Below are 25,479 nucleotides of genomic sequence, written 5' to 3'. Positions count from 1 at the left end.
CAGCCCCTCTGGAAAACAGTGTGGAGGTTCCTCAAAAAATTAACAATACAACTCCCCTACGACCCAGCAATAGCACTGCTAGGAATTTACCCATGGATACAGGAGGGCTGATGCATAGGGGCACATGTACCCCAATGTTCATAGCAGCACTCTCAACAATAGGCAAAACATGGAAAGAGCCTAAGTGTCCATCGACGGACGAATGGATCAAGAAGATGTGGTTTATTGGGGCGCCTAGGTGGCTCAGTCGGTTAAGCGTCCGACTTCGGCTCAGGTCATGATCTCAGTTCATGGGTTCGAGCCCCGCGTCGGGCTCTGTGCTGACAGCTAGCTCAGAGCCTCGAGCCTGCTTCAGATTCTGTGTCTCCCTCTCTCTCTGACCCTCCCCCGATCACACTGTCTCTCTCTCTCTCTCAGAAATAAATAAAACATTAAAAAATTAAAAAAAAAAAAAAGATGTGGTTTACCTATACAATGGAATACTACATGGCAATGAGAAAGAATGGAATCTGGCCATGTGTAGCAACATGGATGGAACCTGAGGGTGTTATGCTGAGCAAAATAAGTCAGGCAGAGAAGGACAGATACCATGTTTTCACTCCTAAGTGGAACAGGAGAAACTTAACAGAGGATGATGGGGGAGAAGAAGGGGAAAAATAGTTGGGGAGAGGGAGGGAGGCAAACCATGAGAGACTCTTGAATACTGAGAACAAATTGAGGGCTGATGGGGGTGGGGGAGAGGGAAAGGGTTGTAATGGACACGGAGGGCATTTGTTGGGAAAAGCATTGGGTGTTATATGGAAACCAACTTGACAATAAACTATGAAAGAAAAAAAAAGAGTTTCAAATTCAATTCCCTGATTAAAATTCTAACAATTAAAAAAATTAATCCCATCCTAGCGCGGTGTCACCACCTACTGGCCACAGAGGAAAGTACAAGTTTTACAAAATTCACCTGGTCACACCATGGCGCAACCACAACGGCCAGACCAAGGGGGAAGACGTGTTAACGACTAAGACAGGCAGGCTGGAGTATTAATAAACACCAACTACTGTGGTTTGTAAACAGAAAGAAGTCCTCCTCGTGGCCAGGCGGGATTCACAGAAGGGTATCAGTACAGATATGGGATAATGACCAGTGTCCATGCTTTACAAAGACTGTCAATGACTTACCTTCCAAGAAATCCCTATCACAAGTAAGATGTCTAGGACCTGGGGCGCCTAGGTGGCTAGCCAGGTGAGCATCCACCTCTTGATTTCGCCTCAGGTCATGAGTTCCCCCAGTGTCGTGGGATCGAGCCCTGCATCAGGCTCTGCTTCGAGTGTGGAGCCTGCTCGAGATTCTCTCTCTGCCCCTCTCCCCAACTCACGCTCTCTAAAATGGATTTAAAAAAAAAAAAAAAAGATGCAGGTCCTTGAAGCCCGGTTTCATGCCTGAACTGACCAACCTAAGAAGATCAAGAGAGTAAAGAAAGCACGAGAATAGCCATCAGCAGCTTGAATGGTTTTGTCTTTTTGACACTCAGGAAAACTGTGATCTCAACCTTTGCTCTTACAACCTTAAAACTGACATTAATACCAACATCCCGTATCTCCAGAGGTAACTAGAGAATCACACTACAATGTATGGCTTTAGGCCTGCTGGTTGAAGAGACAGAAGTCATAAGATCCTCCCCCAAACCACTTTATTTCTTACTGCTTCTACCGAGGCCTGCCTGGCAGAGCACTACTGTTAGTTCCAGTAACAGAACACTTAGGACACAGAGGACTGGTAAAGCTCAACTTTATTAAGGTTTAAGCACAGGAGATACTTCCACACATGTTAGACACGTGTTACAGAATTGAACAGTTCAATCAAGACACCCTGCACACCGCTGGGTGGTGGCAGTGGACTTCTCCACTGGGCTCCGGGGGGCTGCTACACAGGTGACATGCTACTTCATACACCAAGGCCTGCAGGTCCCATACCCTAGATACTTTATTTCTCCTCAAGTTCTTCCCTTGAAATTAGGGTGAGCTGTCCCGGAGGAAATAGAACAGCTGGACAGGTAAACCTAAAAATATCCAGAGACCAACACTGGTTGTTTCCTATGACCTAGGAACCCTTAAAATCCTTCGGAGCCCTCAGGAGAAGTAATTCCAAGTATTCTGGGATCACAGAGGCAGAGATGTTTCCCCTACCGTGCCAGGGATGTGTATAGGACATACTAGTTCAGGAAAATTCTGGAGGGATGGAGTATGAAACACATCTGTTTGTATATAACACAATTTATCCCAGAGGAAAACCACAGAGCAACGTTACTCTGCAGCAAAAACAAGTCCAGGAAGTCGGGAGATAAAACCAGCAAAACAAAATTACTTAAGTATTTGGAAACAGGGCTTGAGAGAAAAATTACAGGGTTTGAAGAGTTTAGGTCTTCATTTCTCCCCATGCGTGAAGCAGAGCACGGTATCACTCCTTAAGCTATATCAACAATAACTGAAAAACCTGTCTTTTATATAAATATTTAAATGGGTAATACATATATTGAACTAGAATAAAAATTACCCACTGGGAAAGTCTGAGGCACCCCCCCCCCAGTTGCCATGTTTCTGAAACTGGGTTACACATGACCAACATGGCTCATCTTCCTTCAACATCAGGTTTTATTCAAAGGTTTAGGGAATTTCTTTTTGCCTCGAACAAAGATGGGTTGGTAGGTATATCCCGCTGATAAATCTATTACAGTCCAGCACAGAAGACTCCAAGGAAATAAACATTACTGAGAAGCTTCCAGGATGAACCTTGCCCCTGGATGGTAAGCATTCTTTTCTCTTAGGGTTGCTGATGGAAAAGTTTCAGACCGCAAGGCTTAGACTCCGGCACCAGTCCAGCACTGACCAGAGGGAACAGGGAGTCACTGGGGTACAGCTGTCACGTACTTCGTGAGGAATGAGTTGGCCACCTACACTTCAATACTGTGACACACAGACTCTAGCTGCCCTGGGGATTATGGGATTGGCTTTTCTGAGACTGTCCTTGTGCAACAGGGAAAAGGCTGGTGAATTCTGTGACGTGAGTAGAACTGTATTGGGTTAGGGGAAGGGGCGTTTCCGGCACCTCACCAGGAAGAGGGCAGGGCACCTTCTCACTGCAGAGGACAGGCCAAGCGCTAAAGGCAAACAGTAGTTAGCATCTGAAAACCAGCCAGATATCGGCAGTCTTCACGGGAAAATCTGATTCTGCTGGGGTTTTCCATGTCATTAGCAGACTCGAATTTAAGAAGTTTCCAGTTCATTTCTAGAAGTACTGGTGATTTTTTATATGTATATCAAAGTAGAGGGATCAGAAAGAAACCAAGTCAACTCTATTCTTTCCAACCCTCCTTCCTGCGGGGCTTGACTGCTCTTCCTCCCACTCTCGCCTGAGCACCTGAGCGTGTGTGCTCACAAGTCTTTACTACTGCTTCCCTTCTTCTCCCTCGAAGGTCAGACCCTTCGCTGGCCTTTCCTTGACTAGCATTCATTTTATTCCAAGCATTCTTTCCTTCTTTCTTATCTTTCTCTCCACCTTAAACAACAAACAGAAGTCATTCGTTGGCTTTACAGAAGTAAAGCCAAGCAAGTAACAAAGGCTAGTCCTTTTCTGTGGTAACCACGTTAAAAATAGTTAAATATGGCATTAGGTATCTCTACCCTCGGTCACACATCTCTTCTCTCAGAACTGAGTTGGTGCTGATTGTGTTTCAGTTCTGTCCGGTTCTCCCTGGCGACCCTTGTCTCCCTTGATTAGCTCCACGGCACTGCAGGCTAAGGAAAAAAGGGAGCGGGTGGGTCCAGAAGGGGATACTGACCTAGGAGACAGGCTGATATTTTTTACTTTTAGACAAGTAAGAAACGAAAAAGCGTTCGTGAATGTTCTTTTTGCAAAACTTGCCCTTCAGGTTCGAACTTGGAATTTTCCAGCTTTGGTCATGTATTTTATGCCCTTAAAGGGTTTGTACTTTTCTCCATACATATCCAGACGATTCACCTTGAGTCCTGGAAGGAAAACGAGCATTATTCAAAAGAAGCATGGAGCATATCCGTCTAAATTAATTTCAATTCAGAGATCGGTGGGATAGAGACCATAACAGTGAACCAGGAAAATAATAACAATTGTCCCTTATTTATTTCACTTTTCTGAAGCTCACAGAGTTTTCACTCCTGGTCCACACACTGATTAAAAAAAAAAAAAAAAACTGTTCCAACAAGAAGCTATCCTTTGGAGACCTGTTTCTAAAGGGGAAGGGCAGAAAGTTATATGTAGATGAAAGGAGGATAAGGAAAAAATAAGACCACTCTATGTTTTTCTCCACCTATTGGACAGAATACATGAATTAATAAAATTAATGAATAATGAAATAAAATATAACTCAATGAATGCACTAATAAATGCATGAGTGCTTCCTAAATATCCTCACTGTACTAAGCGGAGCACATTTTATACCGTATAGGGCTCTAACATTTATGATGAGTTTCTAATTTAAGTGAATGCTAATCACTTAGCCTTAGTGACAAGCTAATTAGACAAGTTTTATTGGTAAAGAAAATAGGAACTTCATATAAGGCTGAAGTCATCTCCCATCTATCTTACATGGTTGTTCTAAGGATTAAATAATAGATGACAAAGGCTTAAAACACTGCCTGGCACATAGTAAGTGCCCAGTCCGTGGTAACTATTACTCTCATCATCATCCTAAGACAGGTGTAGACGACAGTGGGCTGACTTGGGTTCCACATGGTAATAAAAGCAAGTACGAAAGTCTTCTGAAACTGGAGGAAAGGAGAGGAAAGGAGGGGAAATTATTCTTTTCAGTGACCAGCTGAGAACGTAGAAGTCTTCCCATGCTAAAAACCTTGCAACCCCAAACCGACAACCCTAGGATGACTCAACACCTGCTCGGGAACACTCCGTCCACCTACACTGTTTCCTTTTCAACTGTGTCTTAGATATTTTTGGTCAGGTCCTTTAAGCCAACTTTGAAGTCAGGATTATAAATTTCCCCCCCAGAAATGCTAGAAAAGATTTTACTCCAGATTACCTATCAGGTAATGAAACCAAACTCTGTAAACACGGAGTCAGCAGGAGGCTTTGTGATGTCTGTGTCCCTACGGGAGAAAGCCACTTCTGTTCTCATCAAGCCACTGAAGCCTAGAGTCACTTACCAGAAATGGCCAGCTGCTGGATCTTAAACTGCAGGTTAATCGTGGGGTTCTCATCTGGTTTGGAAGCTCCAGCCTGAAGACTCATGGTCCCCTTCAAACTTGGCAGCTTTTGGGGATTTATCTTTCCTACATCCCAAGACAGCATCTTCAAAGGAAAAGAAAGAAGTTACGGTGGAAGCCATCCTTTGAGGAGGTTGAGCTCTAACCTCAGGGCATCTGTTCACAGTATTACAAGCAGCCCCTACAGTGGTCTTCAGTAGAGAAAACTAGCTGTCACCGTAAATTATCTCCAGGAAAAAACAATGTCCCGCTGGTCAAGCTCCCCCTTCAACAAGGTGGAGAGTATAGCGGTGAGCTCCTGCAGAGTGACTTCTATTTAGCATCAGCAATTCAAAACCTCCTGCATATTCTCCTCCTACCTTGGTAACTGGGTCAAATGTATGTGTCCCCTGAGATGGAGTCAGGCTCATATTCAGGACCCCTTTGGGCATCTGGCTGGTGACAATCACTCCCTCTATGGTCTTCCCCATAGTCTGCTTCGGTCCCACCGTTATTTCAAAGCGTCCAAGTGAACTACTATCCCGGAAACTGATGTTATGTTTGACATACACTGGAATTGCCACCAGACTGGAAAAGAGAGACAAAAAACCAATTCCATTGCTATACTGGAAAATATGGCAACATTTCCTCATTTTATCCTAAGCGCTTTTTTTTTTTTTCTCATTGACAGCTTTTCCTTCCTTAACTACTTCTTTTCTCCTTATATTAAAAAAATAAGCACAGGAAAAACCCAGTAATCTTTAATTTTCTTCTTTTTGTAAAGCTAAGATGCTGTCTTACTGTAAATAAACTAACTCTTCCAATGACTCTGAATTATGTAACAAAAATCAAAGAGTATCCTAAGCCTACTACTATGAGAAAGGGGTTACAAATCAAAGTGAGGAGTCACCATTATTTCTGTGTTTTACTCTATGACATGTGACCAATAATTATTTGTACTTGGGAGTAACAGGCATACCTCATGGACCTTTGATACTATCTTGGGAGTGCCTTTACCTGGCTTTCTCTGCTCCTCACAAAAACCCTATGAGGTACGGTGGGTTATCACTATAGGACAGAACAGGAAACAGAAATCACAGACTAATACCAAAGCAGTAACAGTTCTTAACATCTATTAAACACTCCTGTGTGCCAGTACTATGGTAAATGCTTTCGCTCCATTACCTTGTCTGATAAGTAGGAAGTAGGTACTGCTACTGTCCTGACTTTATAGATAAATATGATGTCCTTATACTTCACAAAGATTAAGTAATTTGCCCAAGGTCATATACCATAAGTACTGAAGATGGGATTTAAGTGCAGGCCGACTGAGTCCAGAGTCTTTGCTCTCAAGCACACAGATATTTTCCTAAATTATTTATTCCAAAGCACACAGGAAAGTATTGGTGACTGTGAGGTGTCATGGCTCTCTTCAATGTGCATACCTTCTACTACACACCTTCTAAAGTCCCTAGACAAGACAGGGGCACCTGGGTGGCTCAGTCAGTTGAGCATCCACTTTGGTACAGGTCATGATCTCACGGTTCCTGTGTTCAAGCCCCGCATCGGGCTCTGTGCTGTCAGCTTGTCAGTACAGAGCCTACTTCAGATTCTCCGTCCGACCCCTCCCCTGCTTGCATGCTCTCTCTCAGAAAAATAACAAAACATTTTTAAAAATAAAAGTTCTTAGACAAGACATTAAAGAGAATGTTCAAGACCTTTTGAACTTGACTGCCTTTTATAGTTTTTCATAGCATAATTTAATGCTCTTTTGGGATGGGGACTGAATAGGTGGACTCAGATTCCAATCTGAGAAAAAAAAATGTTCTTGTTTAGACATATAACAACCACAAAAATAGCAGCAGCAAACTTAATGAGCACTAACTTTCTCTTAAGCACTATTTAGATTGTTTTATTTAATTCTCGAACAAGGTACTTTCTTCATTTTCCACTTACAGATAAGAAAACGGACACAGAAAGGTTAAGCAACTCACCTGAGGTTACCCGATTAGTAAGTACAGAAGCCGGAATTTGAACCCTGGTAACTCAAGAGCCTGGGTCCTTAATCACTATGGATACTGTTTCCTCATATATACATATACACAGATTCTGTTCTTAATGATAAGGGCTGCTTACTTCTGTGCACTGACATGGTAAGAGAGCAGGCGGAAGTTTCCGTCAGGAGGGATGAAGGAGAGGATACGCTCAGATTCCCAGCGCTTGAAACGGACACAAGGATGGAAGCTGACATCATCCAGCAGCCTGGGGTTCTGCAGGTGCAGGCAAGGAAGAGCAAGGAGTAGGGATTAAACACCCACAGTTCTTTTAGGAAAGTCATTCAGATGTTGTTTTTATTCACACACACACACACACACACACACACACTGCAGCTACTTACAGAAAATTCAAGCCTGATACAAACTTTGTGGCTGTCCTTATTTCTTATTGTTCCGTTCTATTCTCACCACTGTCTTCCCAGAAGCAGTTGATTTCCCACCCCAAGATCTGAACCTGTGGTTCAGGATTTTACCATGAAGGAAAGTGTAAGGTCTGGCATTCCGGTCAGCTTGACACAGGCGTCAATCACTCCCTGGATCTCGGCAGTAATTGTGGAACCTGAGACAGGAACAAAACAAAGAGAAAGTAATAAGTTTTCCAATACTTCTCTGTCCTTCCCAACCAACTTACTTCCTCCCTACCACTTTCTTTAACTTTCTCTTTTCCTTTCTTTTTTCTTCTCCCTCCCTCCTTCCCTTTCTTCTTTCCTTCTGTCCATCTACCCAATCCATTGGTCCATCCTTCCAAACATGGAATCATATCAAGTATGAGATACTAGGATATAGCAAGCAATGGGGATTAAAGAGACAGTTATTAGCTTAAAGAAGTGTTCATTCTAGTCCCAGAGTCAAACAGGATGTCATATAACCAATGGTTCAGAAAGTGCCATGGCAGAACCTGCTCTCCCTAAGGTCACCAATGAGCTTTGCTGCTCACTCACGTGGGCACTTTCGGCCTGTAACCTACAGGAGCAGTGCAGCATGCCAGTGCTGGCTACTTCTTCCTTTGTACAACCCTCTTTTCTCCTAACCTCGCCAGCTTTCTGTTTTTCTAGCTCCTCTTCCTCTGTGCTTTCTGCGGGCTTCTCTTTCTTTGTACATCTTTTGCATGCCCATGCGTTTTCACAATTCTGAACTTCTCTTTCACTCAACATGGTCTCCTTGAGTTGCTTCACCTACTTCCCAAGGCTTCCGTTGTCATTAATGGCCAATTATATCCTAATCTTTTTTCCAGTTCACAGTCTCACTCCTGCTAAACTAGACAGCTCTATTTGCACGTCACAGAGGCACTTCAGACCCTACACATCAAAAAGTGAGCTCATCAGCTCCACTCCTCGATCTGCTCTCTTATTTTCCTTCTTTTTTTTTTTGAAAAAATTTTTAATGTTGATTTATTTTTGAGAAAGAGAGACAGAGCATGAGTGGGGGAGGGGCAGAGAGAGGGAGACACAGAATCTGAAGCAGGCTGCAGGCTCTGAGCTGTCAGCACAGAGCCCGATGTGGAGCCTGAACTCAGGAACTGTGAGATCATGACTTGAGCTAAAGTCAGACACTCAACAGACTGAGCCACACAGGAGCCCCCTATTTTCCTTCTTTATTCCTTCCATCTATCTTGCCGCTTGAGCCAGAAACATACATGCACCTTTGAGTAATTATACTTCTTCAGTGCTCATATCCAATCAATTATCAATTCCTCTCTTTTCTGACTTCTATCTCTTACATCTATTCATTCCTCTCCTTCTTCACCACCATTATGGAATCTATATTTTGTGCCTGGACTTCAGCCAGCAGCCTCTTGCTTTCCCTGCCTTCAGTCATACCCCACTTGAAGCCATTCTTCATATTGCAACTAGACTGATAGTTTTCAACTACAAATCTGATCAAGTCACTCCCCAACTTAAAACTCTTCAATTGTGGTGGTGCCTGGGTGGCTCAGTTGAAATCATGACTCTTGATTTCAGCTCAGGTCAAGATCCCACAGTTTGTGGGTTTGAGCCCCGCATTGGGCTCTGTGCTGACAGTGTGGAGCCTGCTTGGGATCCTCTCTCTCTCTCTCTCTCTCTCTCCCCCCCGCCACCTTCCCCTTCTCATTCTCTCTCGCAAAATAAATAAATAAACTTAAAAAAAAAAACAAACCTCTTCAATTGCTCCAAATCATTCTCATTAAAATGGCATGCGAGGCTCATCATGACCTAGCTATCACGTTGTTGTTGTGTACCTTTTTTTTATTGTGGGAAAACTTCTACTTAAATGCAAAAATCTTAAGTGTACAACTCAATCATTTTTAAATATGTATACACCCCATGCAAATACCACCCGCATCAAGATGCAGAAACTTTTTTCCCTCTTTTTAGTTGTGCCTTTATTCACCTTAATTGTTAAAAATATACTTGTTTTAAAGATCCTATAGACTGACCACCCATTAATGTAGAATATATGTCACCCCTCTCCACATTTTTTTTTTTTTTTGTAAAAAAAGCAGAATTTCTTCTTGGAATCTTATTGATCACACAGTAGTTACAAGAATGTCAGATATAAGAATGAATACAGTCTAAACAAGACAAGCTGATTAGGAATTTACATGATGTGGGGCACTTAGGTGGCTCAGTCGTTTGAGCATCCGACTTCAGTTCAGAGCATGATCTAGCAGTTTGTGAGTTCAAGCCCTGTGTCAGGCTCTGTGCTAACAGCTCAGAGCCTGGAACCTGCTTTGGATTCTGCATCTCCCTCTCTCTCAGCCCCTCCCCTGCTCATGCTGTCTTTTTCTGTCTCTCAAAAATAAATAAATGTTAAAAATTTTTTTTAAATTCACATGATATAAAAATATACATGTCAAAAGTCAGCCATATGGACAGATACATACAGGGGAAGAAAAGATGATGGGAGGCTGGGGATTGAGGGTCGTATGTGGTAATACTGCCTTTCCCTCCTCCACAGTAAATAACTTCAGATGAGGAACCTTCTTAGCATCCCAGCATGCTGCTCTTGCATCCCCATCCCAGTTAATATGCATCCCTTAAATTCTGACTTATCTTTTTAAAAAAATTGTTTTTACATTTCTTTATTTTTGAGAGACAGAGCACAAGTGAGGAAGGGGCAGAGAGAAAAGGAGACACAGAATCCGAAACAGCCTCTAGGCTCTGAACTGTCACCACGGAGCCCAACATGGGGCTCGAACTCACAAACTGTGAGATCATGAAGCTGAGCCAAAGTCGGATGCTCAACTGACTGAGCCACCCAGGTGCCCCCTGACTTCTGTTACCTTTGATGAAGTTGTACCTGTTTTCAAACTTCATATAAATGTATATAACTACATATAATCTTATGCATCTTACTATTTTACTCAACAATGTAAGATTCATTCCATGTTGTTGGGTATATGTACTATTAATTCTTTTTCATTACTACACAGTACTCCCTTATGGGTCTGTATTGAAATTTATGTATCCTTTTTATTACTGGTGGACATCTAGGTTATTCCCAACTTTTGGCTAATATGAAAAGTTCCTATGTCTACTTCATTTTAAAGCCTCATTACTTTCTTTATTATTATTTTTAATGCCTCTCAATGCATTCATACTGAACTACTTTATTTCCCAACAATGTTTTACTCACCTTAAAGTGTTTGTACCTACTTTGCTCCCAAATCCCTGTAGGTCTTAATAACTTCTATTCATTCTACTGATTAAGCATAAACACTACCAGCTCTCTTTATACTTTGCTCTGGTTGGGTGGGATACATCTCCTATATTCTGCCTTTTTACCTCTCCCTCCCTCCCTCCCTCACTAGACTCTAAATAAGTTTTTGCAACCAGAAACTTTACCTTTCTGTCTTTCCGGCCTCTTTTGTCTCCTTTGTTTGTACAACCTCATCATTGTCAACAACAAAATAACATCATAATCATGATCACTGTCAATAACAATAGCTACAATAAAGGCAGGTCACAAAGAGGTCCCGAATTTTGTGTATTGAACACAATTCAGAATTAAGGTTTTGAAAAGACTTTGCTGCAGAATTTAGAAATTATTACTCAAAAAATGTTGAAATCATCATTGAACCCAAAGCCAGTGGCCACCACCCACGTTTACATAACAAGGCTCGACAGGGGAAAGATGTAGAACCCCTCTATGCTGAGTGACTACCAGCTGACCCTGTACATGACATACCTTTATTCATTATTAACAAAGAATTGTTGTTGCCCTATATTGTTTGGGATGGGGATATTATAAGTCGCTATTCAATAATTTAATTACTAGGTTTCCTTTTCATTTTGAAAATTTCTATATCTCATTTTCAAATATATATTTGTTGTTTTTCATTTGTGGTGAAGGAATTCATTTCTTCTTCCTTTGCTCATTTCCAGAGATCCTTAGCCTTTTCTTTCTGCACATAATTCTCATGTATGACATCCTCACAGCAGTGATACCTCCCATTACACACCACTGTCATTATTATTATTACACTATTGTCAGCAAAGATTCTCAATGAGGAGGGGGCTGTGCCTACCTGGAATATTCTTTCACTATATCTTGTTCATCATCAGATATCCACCAGTCAGCACTGTGTTACAATATAACAGGCTTTCAATAAGCATTTGTGGAATGAATGAGTTCACTACTGCGAAGAGAACTTTCTACAAATTTCTAAGCTCTAGGAGATATTCTTCTAATTCAGAATAGATAGAAGAGAAGGCTCCCTAAATTTTAGTGATTACAATTTCAGTTCTGCCATCAGATTTGGGAGTCCTATACATTCAAAATGAAATCTAAAAGAGATTCGTTTGCTACTTTTTTTATTCAAGAGGATAAGACCTATAACACCAACAAGCATTGGTCTGTATCATACTATTTTTAATTGCCTTTTTCAGCCTTACTGTGGTGTGATTATCAAATAAAAATTGTATATACTCAAGATATACAACTTGATATTCTGATATACATATACATTATGAAATGATCACTGCAAACAAGCTAATTAACATATCAATTAGCAAATTTCAAGTTTACAATACATATTATGATGAGATGATGGATGTGTTAAATTTAACTTGAGTCCTTTGAAAAGTATACATACAGCAAATCACTACAATATACATTTTAAATATCTCACAATTTCATTTGTTCGTAATACCTCAATAAAGCTGAGTAAAGTATAAAATGCAGTATTATTAACTATAGTCACTGTGCTGTGCATTACATTTCCAGAACTTACTCGTCTTGCATAACTGAAACTCTCTACCCTTTGACCAATTATCTCCCCACTTTCCCCACTCCCTCGCCCTAGTAACCACCATTCTACCCTCTGCTTCCATGAGTTTGACTATTTTAGATTCTACAGATAAGTGAGACCATGCATTGCCTGTCTTTCTCTCTCTGGTTTATTTCATTTAGCATACTGTCCTCCAGCTTTATCCATGTTGTAAATGGCAGAATTTCCTTCTCTTCCTGTGGCTGAATAATATGCCTGTATGTGTGTCTATCTCACATTTTCTTTATCCATTCATCCATCAAAAGACATTTAGATTGGCTATTGTGAATAATGCTGCAGTGAACATGGTCGAGCAGATACCTCTTCAGGTAATTCTTTCATTTCCTTTGGATACATCCAGAAGTGGGATTGTTGGATCACAAAGTAGTTCTATTTTTTATTTTTTGACAGTTTTCCATGACTGTATCAATGTATATTCCCACCAACAGTGTAGTAGGGTTTCCTTTTCCCTACAACACTTATCATTTGCCATTTTGATATTAGCCATTATAACTACTATGAGGTGATATCCATTGTAGTTTTGATTTGCATTTCCCTAATAATTAGTGATGCTGAGCACCTTTTTATACATTGACTGGCCATCAGTATGTCTTCTTTTGATAAATGTCTATTCAGGTTCTTTGCCCACTTTTTAATCATGTTATTTGGTTTTTTTTGTTTATGAGTTCTGTGTGTTCCTTATACATTTTGGCTACCGACCCTTTATCAGATATATGGTTTGCAAATATTTTCTCTAACAGGTTGTTTTCTCACTCTGTTGACTGTTTTTTTTGTGCAGAAACTTTTTAGTTTTTGTCTATTTTTGTTTTTTGTTGCCTTTGTTTGGTGTCAAATCAAAAAAAAAAAAAAATCATTGCCCAGACAAGTGTCAAGAAGCTTTCCCCCACCCCACCCCCAAAAAAGAAGCATTTTCCCTGTTTTCTTCTAGTAGTTTTATGATTTCACATCTTACATTTAAGTCTTTAATCCATTTTGAGTTGAATTTTTTTTTGGTGTGAGATAAGAGTCTAGTTTTATTCTTCCACATATTGATATTCAGTTTTCCCTGCATTATTTAATGAAGAGACCAGCCTTTCCCCATGGTATAATCTTGGCTCTCCTATTGAAGATCAGTTGATCTTCAAATCTTTCCTTTTTTAAAAGGTTTTTTTTTTTTAAGACTGCCCCTTCCAAAGGCTAGCCAATTCTTTTTCTTTTTTTAATTAAAACAATTTTTAATGTTTATTTTTTAGAAAGACAGAGCATGAACAGGGGAGGGGAAGAGAAAGAGGGACACACAGAATCCAAAGCAAGCTCCAAGCTCTGAGCTGTCAGCACAGAGCCCAACGTGGGGCTCGACCTCATCAACTATGAGATCATGACCTGAGCTGAAGTCGAACACTCAACCAACTGAGCCACCAGGAGCCCCTAAAAGATATTCTTTGGATGTTTATTTATTTTGAAAGAGAGCACAAGTGGGGCAGACTTGTGAGAGGGAGACAGAGCATCCCAGGCTCCATGCTCAGTGTGGAGCCTGATGCGCAGGCTCAATCTCATGAACCATTAGATCATGACCTAAGCCAAAATCAAGAGTGGACACTTAACCAACTGAGCCACTCAGGAAGCCCATTTATTTCTGAGCTCTCTGAGGTCTATGTGTCTATTGTTATGTCAGTATAATACTGTTTCATTTACGAAGTTTTGTAATATATTTTGAAATCAGGAAGTACGATGTCTCCAGCTTTGTTCTTGCTCAAGATTGTTTTGGCTATTTGGGGTCTTCTGTGGTTCCATATGAATTTTAGGATTGTTTTTCTGTTTCTGTAAAGAATGCCATTGGGATTTTGATGGTGATTACACTGAATCCGTAGATCACTTTGGGTAGCTTGGACATTTTAATAATATTAATTCTTGCAATCCATGAACATAGGATGTCTTTCCACTTATTTGTGTCTTCTTTAATTTTTCTTCATCAATGTTTTATAATTTTCAGAGTACAAGTTTGGTTAAGTTTATTCCTAACTATTTTCTTCTTTTTGTTGCTATTGTAAATGGGACTGTTTTCTTAATTTTCTTTTAGAATGGTTCATTGTATTTAGAAGTGTTTTTTGTATGTTGATTGTGTACCCTGCATCTTTACAGAATTTGTTTATTAGTTCTAAGAGTTTTTGTTGAGTATTTAGGCATTTCTATATATATGATCGTGTCATCTGCGTTATATTTAAGTCTATTCCCAAAACCTAGCACAGTGCCTGACACAGGTAAGCCCTAAGTTAAAATGAATGATCTTGAATGGGGAATAATTCTGATACTAGCAAGCATTATATGAAGGGCACTCTTTCTACTTTCAAAAAAATTGTTTTAATGTTTATTTTTGAGAGAGAGACAGAGTGTAAGCAGAGGAGGGGCAGAGAGAGAGGGAGACACAGAATCTGAAGCAAGTCTCAGGCTCTGAGCGGTCAGTCCAGAGCTCAAGCAGGGCTCGAACTCACAAATCATGAGATCATGACCTAAGCTGAAGTCAGACGCTTAACCGACTGAACCACCCAGGCATGCCATCTTTCTACTTTCTAGTTCTCAAAACAGATTAAAAGCACCTACCTGATTTATCAATGATGGCATCAATCTCTTCGATCACATCAAAATAGGCCTCATTGTTAGTGTATTTCACTCCAGTCCGTCGCCAGGGCACCACTGACAGCTGCCCAGTAGGAAGCTGATCACCCACATTGGTGCTTCCTAAGATAATGAATATTACTGTAATTTAACTCCATTTTGATTAGATGTAACGAGTTACCTAATGATCACAGAACACTTCCCTAGGAGTTCTATGCTCCCACTCTTCATGCACTCAGTTGAAGAATTAAAAAAAAGATAAGAGTTTCCCAACTTCTATATGGGTAGCCTAGGCTATGTTAAAAACTTGTTGCCATCTGGTCTGCTTCCTCGACCAGAATGAAGGTTAAAAAAGTTACTTGAGAAACAGATATCATATTTTGGTTTTGAAAGAAACCTGAACTTGGTCTCTCAAATTTCACAATAGCTTGTAGCTTAAATAATGTATTGGCTTTTAGTAGGGATGGTAATCTACATATTGATATAAAATTTTCATGGGTAAAAACAGTATTCTAGTTTAAGGTATGTTCTTAGGTACATTTCTGCTAGGTATTAAAATGTACACATTTTACTACAACTAATATATACTAAATCTTTGGAAAAGAATACAAATTAGATCTTTCTCTAAGAGTTGCAAATCAATTGTTTTTTCCTCCCACAAGCATCAAAAAAATTTTTAATTCAAAGATTCTATACTGAAATTCTGAAATATTATAACTAACTTAAAATCTTTTCCTTCTTTTGTAACCTGGATCTTTTAATCTAAAGAAAGAAATATTAAATATACACATATATTCAGCATGTTTATAAAACATTTCAGCTTTTCAAAATGACTCTCAGCTCAGGTACCTTTTTCTAGATTTAAGAGAGATTCAGATAAATGACTCCATAGTATTTATAAATGACTCAGGCACTAACAAAGAGTTTAAGAGTTAAATGAATCCAGAATATTGAAAAACTCAACAAATGTGTTTTCTTAAAAAGAGGCACCGTATTTTAAAACATGTCAATAAGCTGTAATAATTAAAGCAGTACGGGGCTCCTGGGTGGCTCAGTCAGTTAAGTCTGACTTCGGCTCAGGTCATGATCTCACAGTTTGTGAGATGGAGCCCTGTGTCGGGCTCTGTGCTGACAGCTCAGAGCCTGGAGCCCGCTTCAGATTCTGTGTCTCCTTCTCTTTCTGCCCTTCCCCTGCTCATGCTCTGTCTCTGTCTCTCAAAAAGCAAACAAACATAAAAAAAATAATAATTAAAGCAGTACAAAAAGGCAGGAACACCTAAAAACAGACCAATAATCCATAATGACTTAGCACAAGATAAAAATATCATTTTAAAACAGGGAGAAAGGATAAGTTATGGGGCTAGGAAAACTGGTAGACAATGCTGGAGAAAGAGACAGTGCCTTACTTGATACTGTACACCAAGATAATTTGCAAATGGATTAACCAATTAAATCCAAAAGTAAAACCATAAAAGAACCAGAGAAAATACACTTTTTAAAATAGACCTTCCCTTCTCTGAGATCAAAAAGACACTCCCCTGTGTTTTCTTTTAACAATTACAAGGTTTGTGTTTAACTCTTTGCTGGAATTTACTGTACAGAATGAGTAGGGAAGGACTTCATTTTGTTCTATAGCAAAGCTGACTGTCCTAATACAGTATCATTAACAATTGGCCCCTGACCCATTGATTTGATATATATGACATCTATTTATATCAAATTCCTATAAATTTGGGTCTGTTTCTGAACTTTCGACCTTATCTCAGTCATCTATCTATTACTGGGCCAATGTTTTTAAAAAAATCAATCTTTTTGATATAGATATAAAAGATATAAAATTGTATAAAAGATATACAATTATATCTTGTATCTGATAGAACACATTTTCTCTCTTACTTTTTTTTAAGTTTATTTTTGAGAGAGAGGGGGAGAAAGAGAGAGAGAGCATGAGTGCAGTGAGTGCACAAGCTGGGAAGGGACAAGAGAGAGAGGGAGAGAAAATCCAAAGCAGGCCCGTACCATCAGCAGGAGCCCTACACTGGGCTTGAACCCACAAACCATGAGATCATGACCTGAGCCAAAACTAAGAGTCAGACGCTTAACTGATTGAGCCACCCAGGTGCCTCTCTCTTGCTCTTTTTAAAAAGTATTTATTTTCAAAACTGTCTTGCCTTTAACAGCTTATCTATCTATGTATGAGTTTTTGTCTCCTGTACTATATGAATTTAATATAGCTTGATATTTGTTGTTGATAAGGAAAATCCATCCAATGCTTGGCAATACTTTCTCAAAATTGTCCCAGTATCCTTGCATATTTATACTTAAAAAATATAAATATTTCAGGATGGGGAGGCTGGGTGGCTCAGTCAGTTAAGCAACCAACTCTTGATTTCAGCTCAGGTCACGATCTCACAGTTATGAGATCAGGCCCCGTGTCCACATCCTGGCTCAGCACTGAGTATGGTGTCTGCTTGAGATTCTCTCCCTCTGCTCTTCCCCAGCTCGTGTACAGGCACATGCGCCCATGCTCTTTCTCTCCTTCAAAAAATAAAAACAAAAAAAATTTTTTTCCATCAGTTTTCCCATCAGTTTGTCAAATGCCATGCAGACCCTTGTTTTTAATGTGAAGCAAGACCCACAATGTAAAACCTGAATGAAGCAGAATGACTAATATGACTAAGTCAGAAAATTTTAAATGTGGCTAAACAAAACCACCACGGGAATGTTAAAAGACAGATTGTGAGAAAATATCTGTAACACACGATTCAAAAATCTACAGAACTACAAACTATCATGTACACTTGAAATATACATAATGGTTTAATGTCCTTAAATGAAAGGACTTCTTTTAAATTAGTATGAGGGGTGCCTGGGTGGCTCAGTTGGGCTCAGGGTCATAATCTTGCGGTTCGTGAGTTCGAGCCCTATATTGGGCTCTGTGCTGCCAGTTTGGAACCTGGAGCCTGCTTCAGAGTCTGTGTCTCCCTCTCTCTCTGACCCTCCCCTGCTCGTGCTCTGTCTCTCTCTCAAAAATGAATAAACATTAAAAAAAAATTTGTAAGTTAGTATGAAAAAAGAAAAACACTTCAGCAAAAGAAAAGCTGGGCAAAGGACACAGTTGGTAAATCACGATAGAGAAAAAACAGTCAATAAATACTCGAATGGGTTTTAACTTCTTTGGTAATAAAAAAAAAAAAATGGGTGTGTAGGGGCACCTGCGTGGCTCAGTCAGTTAAGGGTCTCAGCTCAGGTCATGATCTCATGGTTTGTGAGTTTGAGTCCCATAGGGGTTCTGTGTTGACAGTATGGATGCTGCTTGGGATTCTCTCTCTCTCCATCTCAAAATATATAAACTTAAAGAAAAATGAGTGTGTAAATAAGACATGACTAAACTATTAAATGCCAAAGTTTTGAAAACAATTAACAATAGGATTGGCTAGGGTGCACAGAAACTGCTACTGAAAGAATACATTTTCTGGAGGGCAATTTGGCACGATACATTAAAGTCCTTAAAATGTGCATGCCCTTTGATTTAGTACTTCCATTCCTATTGCTGAGAACAAATCTAAGAAGATGTTCACAAAGATTTTAGTATAAGGGTGTTAATTTCCTGTTATTTAAAAGAACAAAAAATCAGAACCATCAAAAATATGGACTGAACAAATTACTTAGGATCTATTCTATATGGTAGAAAATTATAGTCACTAAAAATTATATAGAAGAAAATGTATCATAATGAGATAATGTTCACAAAATATTGATGTAAGTTTTAAAAAATATACAAGAGTTGTTTTTTTAAAAATCTATACATCTATTCATTATTCATCTGTCTAGAAGAGACAAAAAATAGGTCAAAACCGTCGTGTGATTATTTTCAAGTTCTTTGTGCTTTTCTGTATCTCTGGCATTTCTTTAATAATGATGCGTTTCTTCCGTAATGAGAAAGAAATGGTTTTTGAAGGAGCATACCTTATTCGGTCACTGGAATCAAGGTATTTTCTGCGTAATGAAAACATATTTCAGCTCATAATCATAGACTATAATGAGCAAAATTAAAGCACCTGGCCATCTGCAATCCCCAAAGACAAGCACTCAGAACAATGCAGCGCACCGGAGTAAGCCATGCCCAGGATGGTGGGCTTGGTCACCCCTCTCTCCGTACCTGTTATGGTGTTGACAACGGTCCGAAGGATAGTGGGAGGCTTTATCAGTTCTTTGAGGATGTTTGACTCGGTAGCCAGTGGAAACCCATTGTCAAGCATCTCTTCCAGTACCTCATAAACCACAACCACATTGTCTTTGATCACTGGCTCTGAACATACTCCAAAATAATCCTGATGAAAATATAATACACAGAATATATATCATTCAGGGCCTGTAACAAAGAGAAAGAATCTTCCTAAAAACTAAGGACCCAGTCCTGTCCGTGTATTTACTCAGTGTTTCTGGACTATTCTGCAATGAAGGAACAAAGCATAACCTTAGATCTCTTCAGCAGCCTGGTTTGGTAGGCTCAAAGAACCTAAACTATTATATGTGCCTAGGAACAAGAATTTGAAAGAACTATGCAAAATAATAATACTGATATGACACAGATTGGACTCAAAAATCTTAACCCTTTCTGTTGCGTATTTGTTAACACTGATGCAGCAAATAAGAATGGAGAGGGAAATAAAATGAAATGAGGGAGATGAACTAGCACAGCAGAAAGTCTCTAAGATGCTAGGATTCTAAGAATGCTTTGTTTTTTTACCAACACAGGCTAAACTTAGATACTAAATTATCTGGGTCTTGGAAAAAGCACTGGATTCCAAATCAAAAGATCTGGGTGGCAACCTTATTGTCACTTACTAGAATAAATCATGTTAACTGATTCAGGTCAAGTTCTTTAAGAATATAATCAGGACAATACCACTGGACACACAGGGATGTTATAAAAACTAAGCATGATTGATTAAATAATATGTGTGAAAATGCTTTGTAAACTACAAAACACTTCTTAGGGGCACCTGGGTGGCTCAGTCGGTTAAGCGTCCAACTTTGGCTCAGGTCATGATCTCACGGTCCGTGGGTTTGAGCCCCGCATCAGGCTCTGTGCTGACAGCTAGCTCAGAGCCTGGAGCCTGCTTTGGATTCTGCATCTCCCTCTCTCTCTGACCCCCCCTGCTCATGCTGCCCCCCACCCCCTCAGAAATAAAACATTTAAAAAATAAAATAAAACAAAAAAACACTTTGTAAAACGTGGTGCATGATGGCAAAAAGAAAAAAATGCTTGTAGTCATTTGGCGTGGCCCTTCCAGGAAGGTCAGTCATATCTTTTATAGGACCTCTGAGATGGTCAGATAACCCTTCTTGAATTCATCCACTGAAGGGAAATTCATCTTTTGAGAAAGTCCATTCTATTCATGGAAAGCTCTGATTATTCGAAAGTTCTTTCTTTTGCTAAACAGAAATTTGCTTTCTAGATCTGCCTTTCAGAACAAATTTACATAATAGCCCCACAGCTATTTGAAGACAGCTACAAACTTTCACTTCATTTTTTTTTTCTCCCAGCCAAACCCTGTTTGATCTTTCCACTACTCACGCTATGGTATGGTTTCTAGATCATTTCACCATCTTGCTATTTTTTTGGATATGCTCTAGTTTTCCAATATGCTCCTAAAATCATGACATCCAAAACTGAACAGACTCTACATGTGATCTAAATTACATCAGATAATAACAATTATCAGAGACAGTCCAATACCCAAGACACTAAGAGTCAGGAATGTGTTTCTAAAACAAGACTTCTTGAAAAATGAGGACTTGTGGGGGGAGACACATGTCCTCCCCAAGAGTGTTTTATTTTGAAAAATAAATAAAACACCTCACCAGATTTTATCAATCAGACAAAATATGAACTGAGCAGTTGGAAAGAAGACTTATGAGTGTGACAAGTTGTTATAGCAATATTATTTGCAATTCTATAGCTGGAACTCTTCCATCATATTCTAGTACTAAACAAATAATGCAGCCAGAAAGAAAAGACATTAAAATCAGGGTATGTCCATTTACTTTTAACAAATCCTTCAAAAATGACAAGCTCTGAAGTCCCCGACTTCCAAACTAGGGACTTTACTGTTATCCCAAAGTCCTCTGTGGTTTCAACTAGATTAAACAACTTTTCTCACTTCCTGTCTCATAATAAATTACATAATATTACTATGGAGGGATGAAGCAAATGCTGGGTTTCACCAATGGGACTGTTAATCTTAGAATGGGGTTAAAATATCATATGTGGAAATCATAATAAGGCCCAAATTAGAGTAGTTTAAGGTCGTAACTACTGGGTTCTTCTACTTTTAGTTCCTCCACATACCGGGGTTTATAATTCTCAAGTTTTCACTGTGGGAAGGAACTGGTATGCCACATGAGAACTGGAAACCCAGAACAGTACTACCAGAAAGCATTTGTGGGAAAAAAATTATAAAACCTATTTTCAATTTCCAGACATGTGATACAGATATGACTGGAAATGAAAGGGCTCTTTGACTTATTTTTTAATTTCATTGTCATATCTGAGTCATCATTCTCTTCTTCTTTAATTCCACAATTTCTGTATTCATATGACCAACTCCAGACCTCACGTGACACAGAAGTTAAACCAAAAGGCCCTTGCTTCTCACTTATTGTCTGAGCTAAGCAAATGACTATAACAGAATTTGAGCAATTCTTTTAGAGGGAGGATCCCGTGTTTGAATCCAGAGTCTGGGCAGCTTAAAATTCTGTGCTATAAATAGTGCTGACATCTTGATATAACTTACTTATACCTCCCCTGTACCCTGCTCCCCAAGATCTTCAAATCTACTCCTGAAAGAAAAACTCGAAGTGAAAACTGTGTCTTTTAAAATGTGTCACTTAAATTCTTAGAGGAACAGAAGATTTTCCAATCTTAGTTTGCAATGAGAGCTCATCACCAGTACTCACACACTGAATAAGCACCCCAAACCCAAGATGAAGTTTGGCTTCACAAATTACTCTTGTCAAGGAGAGTGAAACAAGGACAACTTAGCTTTTTCTAACACTCGAAAATATACGTATCTTTACACATGCATCACTTTTTGATGCAACTCAAAGCAATGCAGTTAACAATGGCTAGCCTCAAATCCACTAAAAAAAGAAAAAAAAACTAAATTCCTCTGATTTATGAATAAAAAGTAGGGTAATTCCAATCTCTAAAACTAAAATGACTGTATATAATCATACCAAGTAGAGTGGCTTCCTTACCCAACAGGTTCAAAAGTATTCAATGTAGCATTTCAGATGCAGCCAGTTCAATAAACAGAAACAAGGATCTTATCAGATGGGAGAGGAAGTGAGCAAAGTCAGTTGTGATTTTTTTAAAAAGTTCCTTAATTGAAGCTGAGTACAATGGAAACAGATCTATGCAGACACTTTATAATTTACACATATGAGCCTCCTCACATCCACGCACCTGAAACGTGTCCACTACTCGGTGAAGGAACTCAATGACAAACAGAGGTGGGACCTCTGTCTGGATCACAGCCACAAAAAAGATCTTGTGACGGTAAACACTTAAGAGATAGTGGTGAGGGGTCGGGATAACCGGAGGTACGTTTTCTGCCTCAGTAGCTCTCTCTTGCGCCTCAAAAAAGTAATCACAGACAGAACGGCTGACCACACTTTTCCAATGTTTTTCCAGGAAAATATCTCCAGAGGAGTTGATCAAGAAAAGGCTATGAATCATGATGGAGATTTTCAGTGAGACAGAAAAGTCTCTTTCAGTCTGAAAGCCTCAGGACTGCCAATTTTCAACCCTAAAAATAAAAGAAGTTATTGTCAGTTCCACTCAACCAAAACACCTTACCTATCTTTCTTTTTTTTTTTATAAAATTTTTTTAATGTTTTTTATTTATTTCCAGGAGAGAGAGAGAGAGAGACAGCGTGAGCAGGGGAGGGTCAGAGAGAGAGGGAGCCACAGACTCCGAAACAGGTTCCAGGCTCTGAGCTGGCAGTCAGCACAGAGCCCGACACGGGGCTCGAACCCACGAACCGCGAGATCATGACCTAAGCGAAAGTCAGACGCTCAACCGACTAAGCCACCCAGGCGCCCCTTACCTATCTTTCAAGAGTAGACCCAAGTCCTCCTCTTCTCTAAGACCCTGAAGTATCCCTCCCTAAAATTCCCAAGGATAAGTCATCAGCCATCTTGTTTGCCTGGTTATCTTTACTACTACCTTCATCATTACCATTTAAAATTCAACTTAATTTTTGGATGTCTGATTTCTCAACTGGTCTGGAAGCTCCTTGACAAAGAAGACCATGCCATAGGGCAACTGAAAGGCTCAGTTGGTTGAATGTCCGACTTTGGTTCGGGTCATGATCTTCCACCTTGTGGGTTTGAGCCCTGCGTCGGCCTCAGAGCCTAGAGCCTGCTTCAGATTCTATGTCTCCCTACTATGCTTGTTCTCTGTCTCTGTCTCTGTCTCTCAAAAATAAATAAACATTAAAAAAAAAAAAAAAAAGACCTGGGGCGCCTGGGTGGCTTAGTCGGTTAAGCGTCCGACTTTCGCTTAGGTCATGATCTCGCGGTTCGTGGGTTCGAGCCCCGCGTCGGGCTCTGTGCTGACTGCCAGCTTAGAGCCTGGAGCCTATTTCAGAGTCTGTGTCTCCCTCTCTCTCTCTCTCTAACCCTCCCCTGTTCACGCTCTCTCTCTCTCTCCTAGAAATAAATTAAAAAAAAAAAAAAAAAGACCATGCTTCATGTTTTTTGTTGCCTCACACAGTGCTCCCTGCACCGAAGAGAGTTTCAAAGAATACTGAGGAGTTTCATGGATTCAGCCACATGAAATGAGAAATGCTTATGGTTGCCCAGTCTGATACAGTAGCCATCAGCTAAAGGCGACCAATGAGCACTTGAAATGTGCCCGGTCTGAACTATAAGATGTGCAGTAAGTATAAGTTCACACCAGATTTTGAAGGCCTTGTATTAAAAGGGAATTTTAGACACCAAGAATTTAATATTGATTCATTAATATTCAGTTAATATTGATATTCTGATATCAGGTTACATACAGTATATTAAAATTAACTGAACCTTTTAAAAAAACGTAGCTACTTAGAAAAGGTAAAATTACGTATCCGGTTTGCGTTATAGATCTACTGGACGGCGCTGATCCATGGATGGGAAGCTATCATTGTGGTCTTTATTCATTGAGTCACACCGCATTCTCTGAGTACTTGTTATGCACAAGGCTCTGCATTGGACGCCTTTAAAAAATCGGAGGGATACCCCAGGTCTCTCAGGCGGCAGCGTCTCTACGGTGCCAGTTCCCAGTAAGAGGCGGCTGCGCTGGCCCCCAGCTGTGGCCATTCCCCAAGCTAGCTGCGAACTGGCCCAGATGGTCAAACCGCAAAGGCCTGTTGTACCAAGGGCCCCAGGGCAAGCTTAATCCCTCTGCCAGCGGAAGAGACAGCAGGAGGGAAGGGGGGGGTAACTAGGCTGGAGAGGGGGAGAGGCGGCTGCTAAAGTAGGTTATTTTTGGTCTCAGCCCAGCTGCCTGCGAGCAAAGGATGATGGAGGCCGTTTAGGGTGGAGGTGGTCAGGGGGCGGATTTAAGGTGTGCGCACATTCAGGCGGTGAAAAGGGTCGCCAGACTGCACACGTGCGTTGCCATGGCAACAGTGTCCCCTCCTCCCTCAGCCACCTGGTCGTTGTGGGCCACCTCCCCAGCCCGGTACTTCGTCCCTCACCTCTCCCCGCCACATCCTGTAGTTCTGAGGGTCAATCCTGCCTCATCCCCTAAGTCTGCCCCTGCCACCCACGCCCCTCTGGGACCCCCGCGCGCCCCCGCCCGGCCCTTCGCGTGCCTCAGCCTCCAGCCCCCGCCCTGGCCGGGTGCAGGCCCGCATTGTCCCCCCTCCCCCCCGCCCCCGGGTCTTCAGCCCTTCTCACCCAGCCTTGCTCTTCGCAGCGTCCACAGTTCCGACGCGCGGGCAAGCCCCACCCCCGGCCGCCCCCCACACTCGCGCCGACAGCCGCTCGCCTGCTGATTGGCTGGCCGGCGGGCCTCACGCCAGCACCGCCCACGACCGGGGTCTAAGAGCCGCTGATTGGACGTCGGTGATCCGCTCCTCCCCTCTGATTGATCGCTGTCCTACAGTCACGTTCTTCCTGGCTTCGAGCTCCCAATTGGCCCTTGTTGAGGCTTCGCTAACCTCCGACTGGTGCGTCTCCGTGGCTCCGAGCCTTGATTGGCTGTCGTGATCGGTCTGAGGGCCCCCTGGCCCTTAGTCAACCAGTCACAAAGGGGCGGCTGCTGCCGCCACCTG

At 40.8% G+C, this 25,479-nt stretch overlaps 1 protein-coding gene across 1 annotated transcript; it reads right to left on the bottom strand.

Moving 5' to 3' along the window:
* Positions 1–1,766: 1,766 nt before the first annotated feature.
* On the bottom strand, positions 1,767–25,178 carry AP3M2 (adaptor related protein complex 3 subunit mu 2). Its single transcript, XM_039235658.1, has 9 exons — positions 25,103–25,178; positions 22,622–22,964; positions 19,310–19,481; positions 15,133–15,270; positions 7,757–7,842; positions 7,363–7,496; positions 5,607–5,814; positions 5,188–5,332; positions 1,767–4,020 (listed from the first exon to the last, which is right to left on the bottom strand). Exons 2-9 carry the CDS (start codon positions 22,892–22,894, stop codon positions 3,920–3,922), a joined length of 1,257 nt encoding a protein of 418 aa, XP_039091589.1. The 5' UTR covers positions 22,895–22,964; positions 25,103–25,178; the 3' UTR covers positions 1,767–3,919.
* Between the last annotated feature and the right edge of the window lie 301 nt (positions 25,179–25,479).

Source organism: Hyaena hyaena, unplaced genomic scaffold (genome assembly GCF_003009895.1).
Source record: "Hyaena hyaena isolate Hyena2069 unplaced genomic scaffold, ASM300989v1 scaffold_100, whole genome shotgun sequence".
Taxonomy (NCBI): domain Eukaryota; kingdom Metazoa; phylum Chordata; class Mammalia; order Carnivora; family Hyaenidae; genus Hyaena; species Hyaena hyaena.
The sequence above is the reverse complement of the archived record's forward strand: the minus strand, read 5'-3'. Positions and strand labels throughout refer to the sequence as shown.

Excerpts from the sequence above, each read along its gene's own strand:
- AP3M2 (XM_039235658.1), bottom strand. The coding sequence starts at position 22,894 with ATGATTCATAGCCTTTTCTTGATCAACTCCTCTGGAGATATTTTCCTG. Across the intron at positions 7,843-15,132 it reads TGCCATCATTGATAAATCAG|GTTCCACAATTACTGCCGAG; the intron begins GTAGGTGCTTTT and ends TTCCTGTCTCAG. Across the intron at positions 5,333-5,606 it reads CATTTGACCCAGTTACCAAG|ATGCTGTCTTGGGATGTAGG; the intron begins GTAGGAGGAGAA and ends TTTCCTTTGAAG.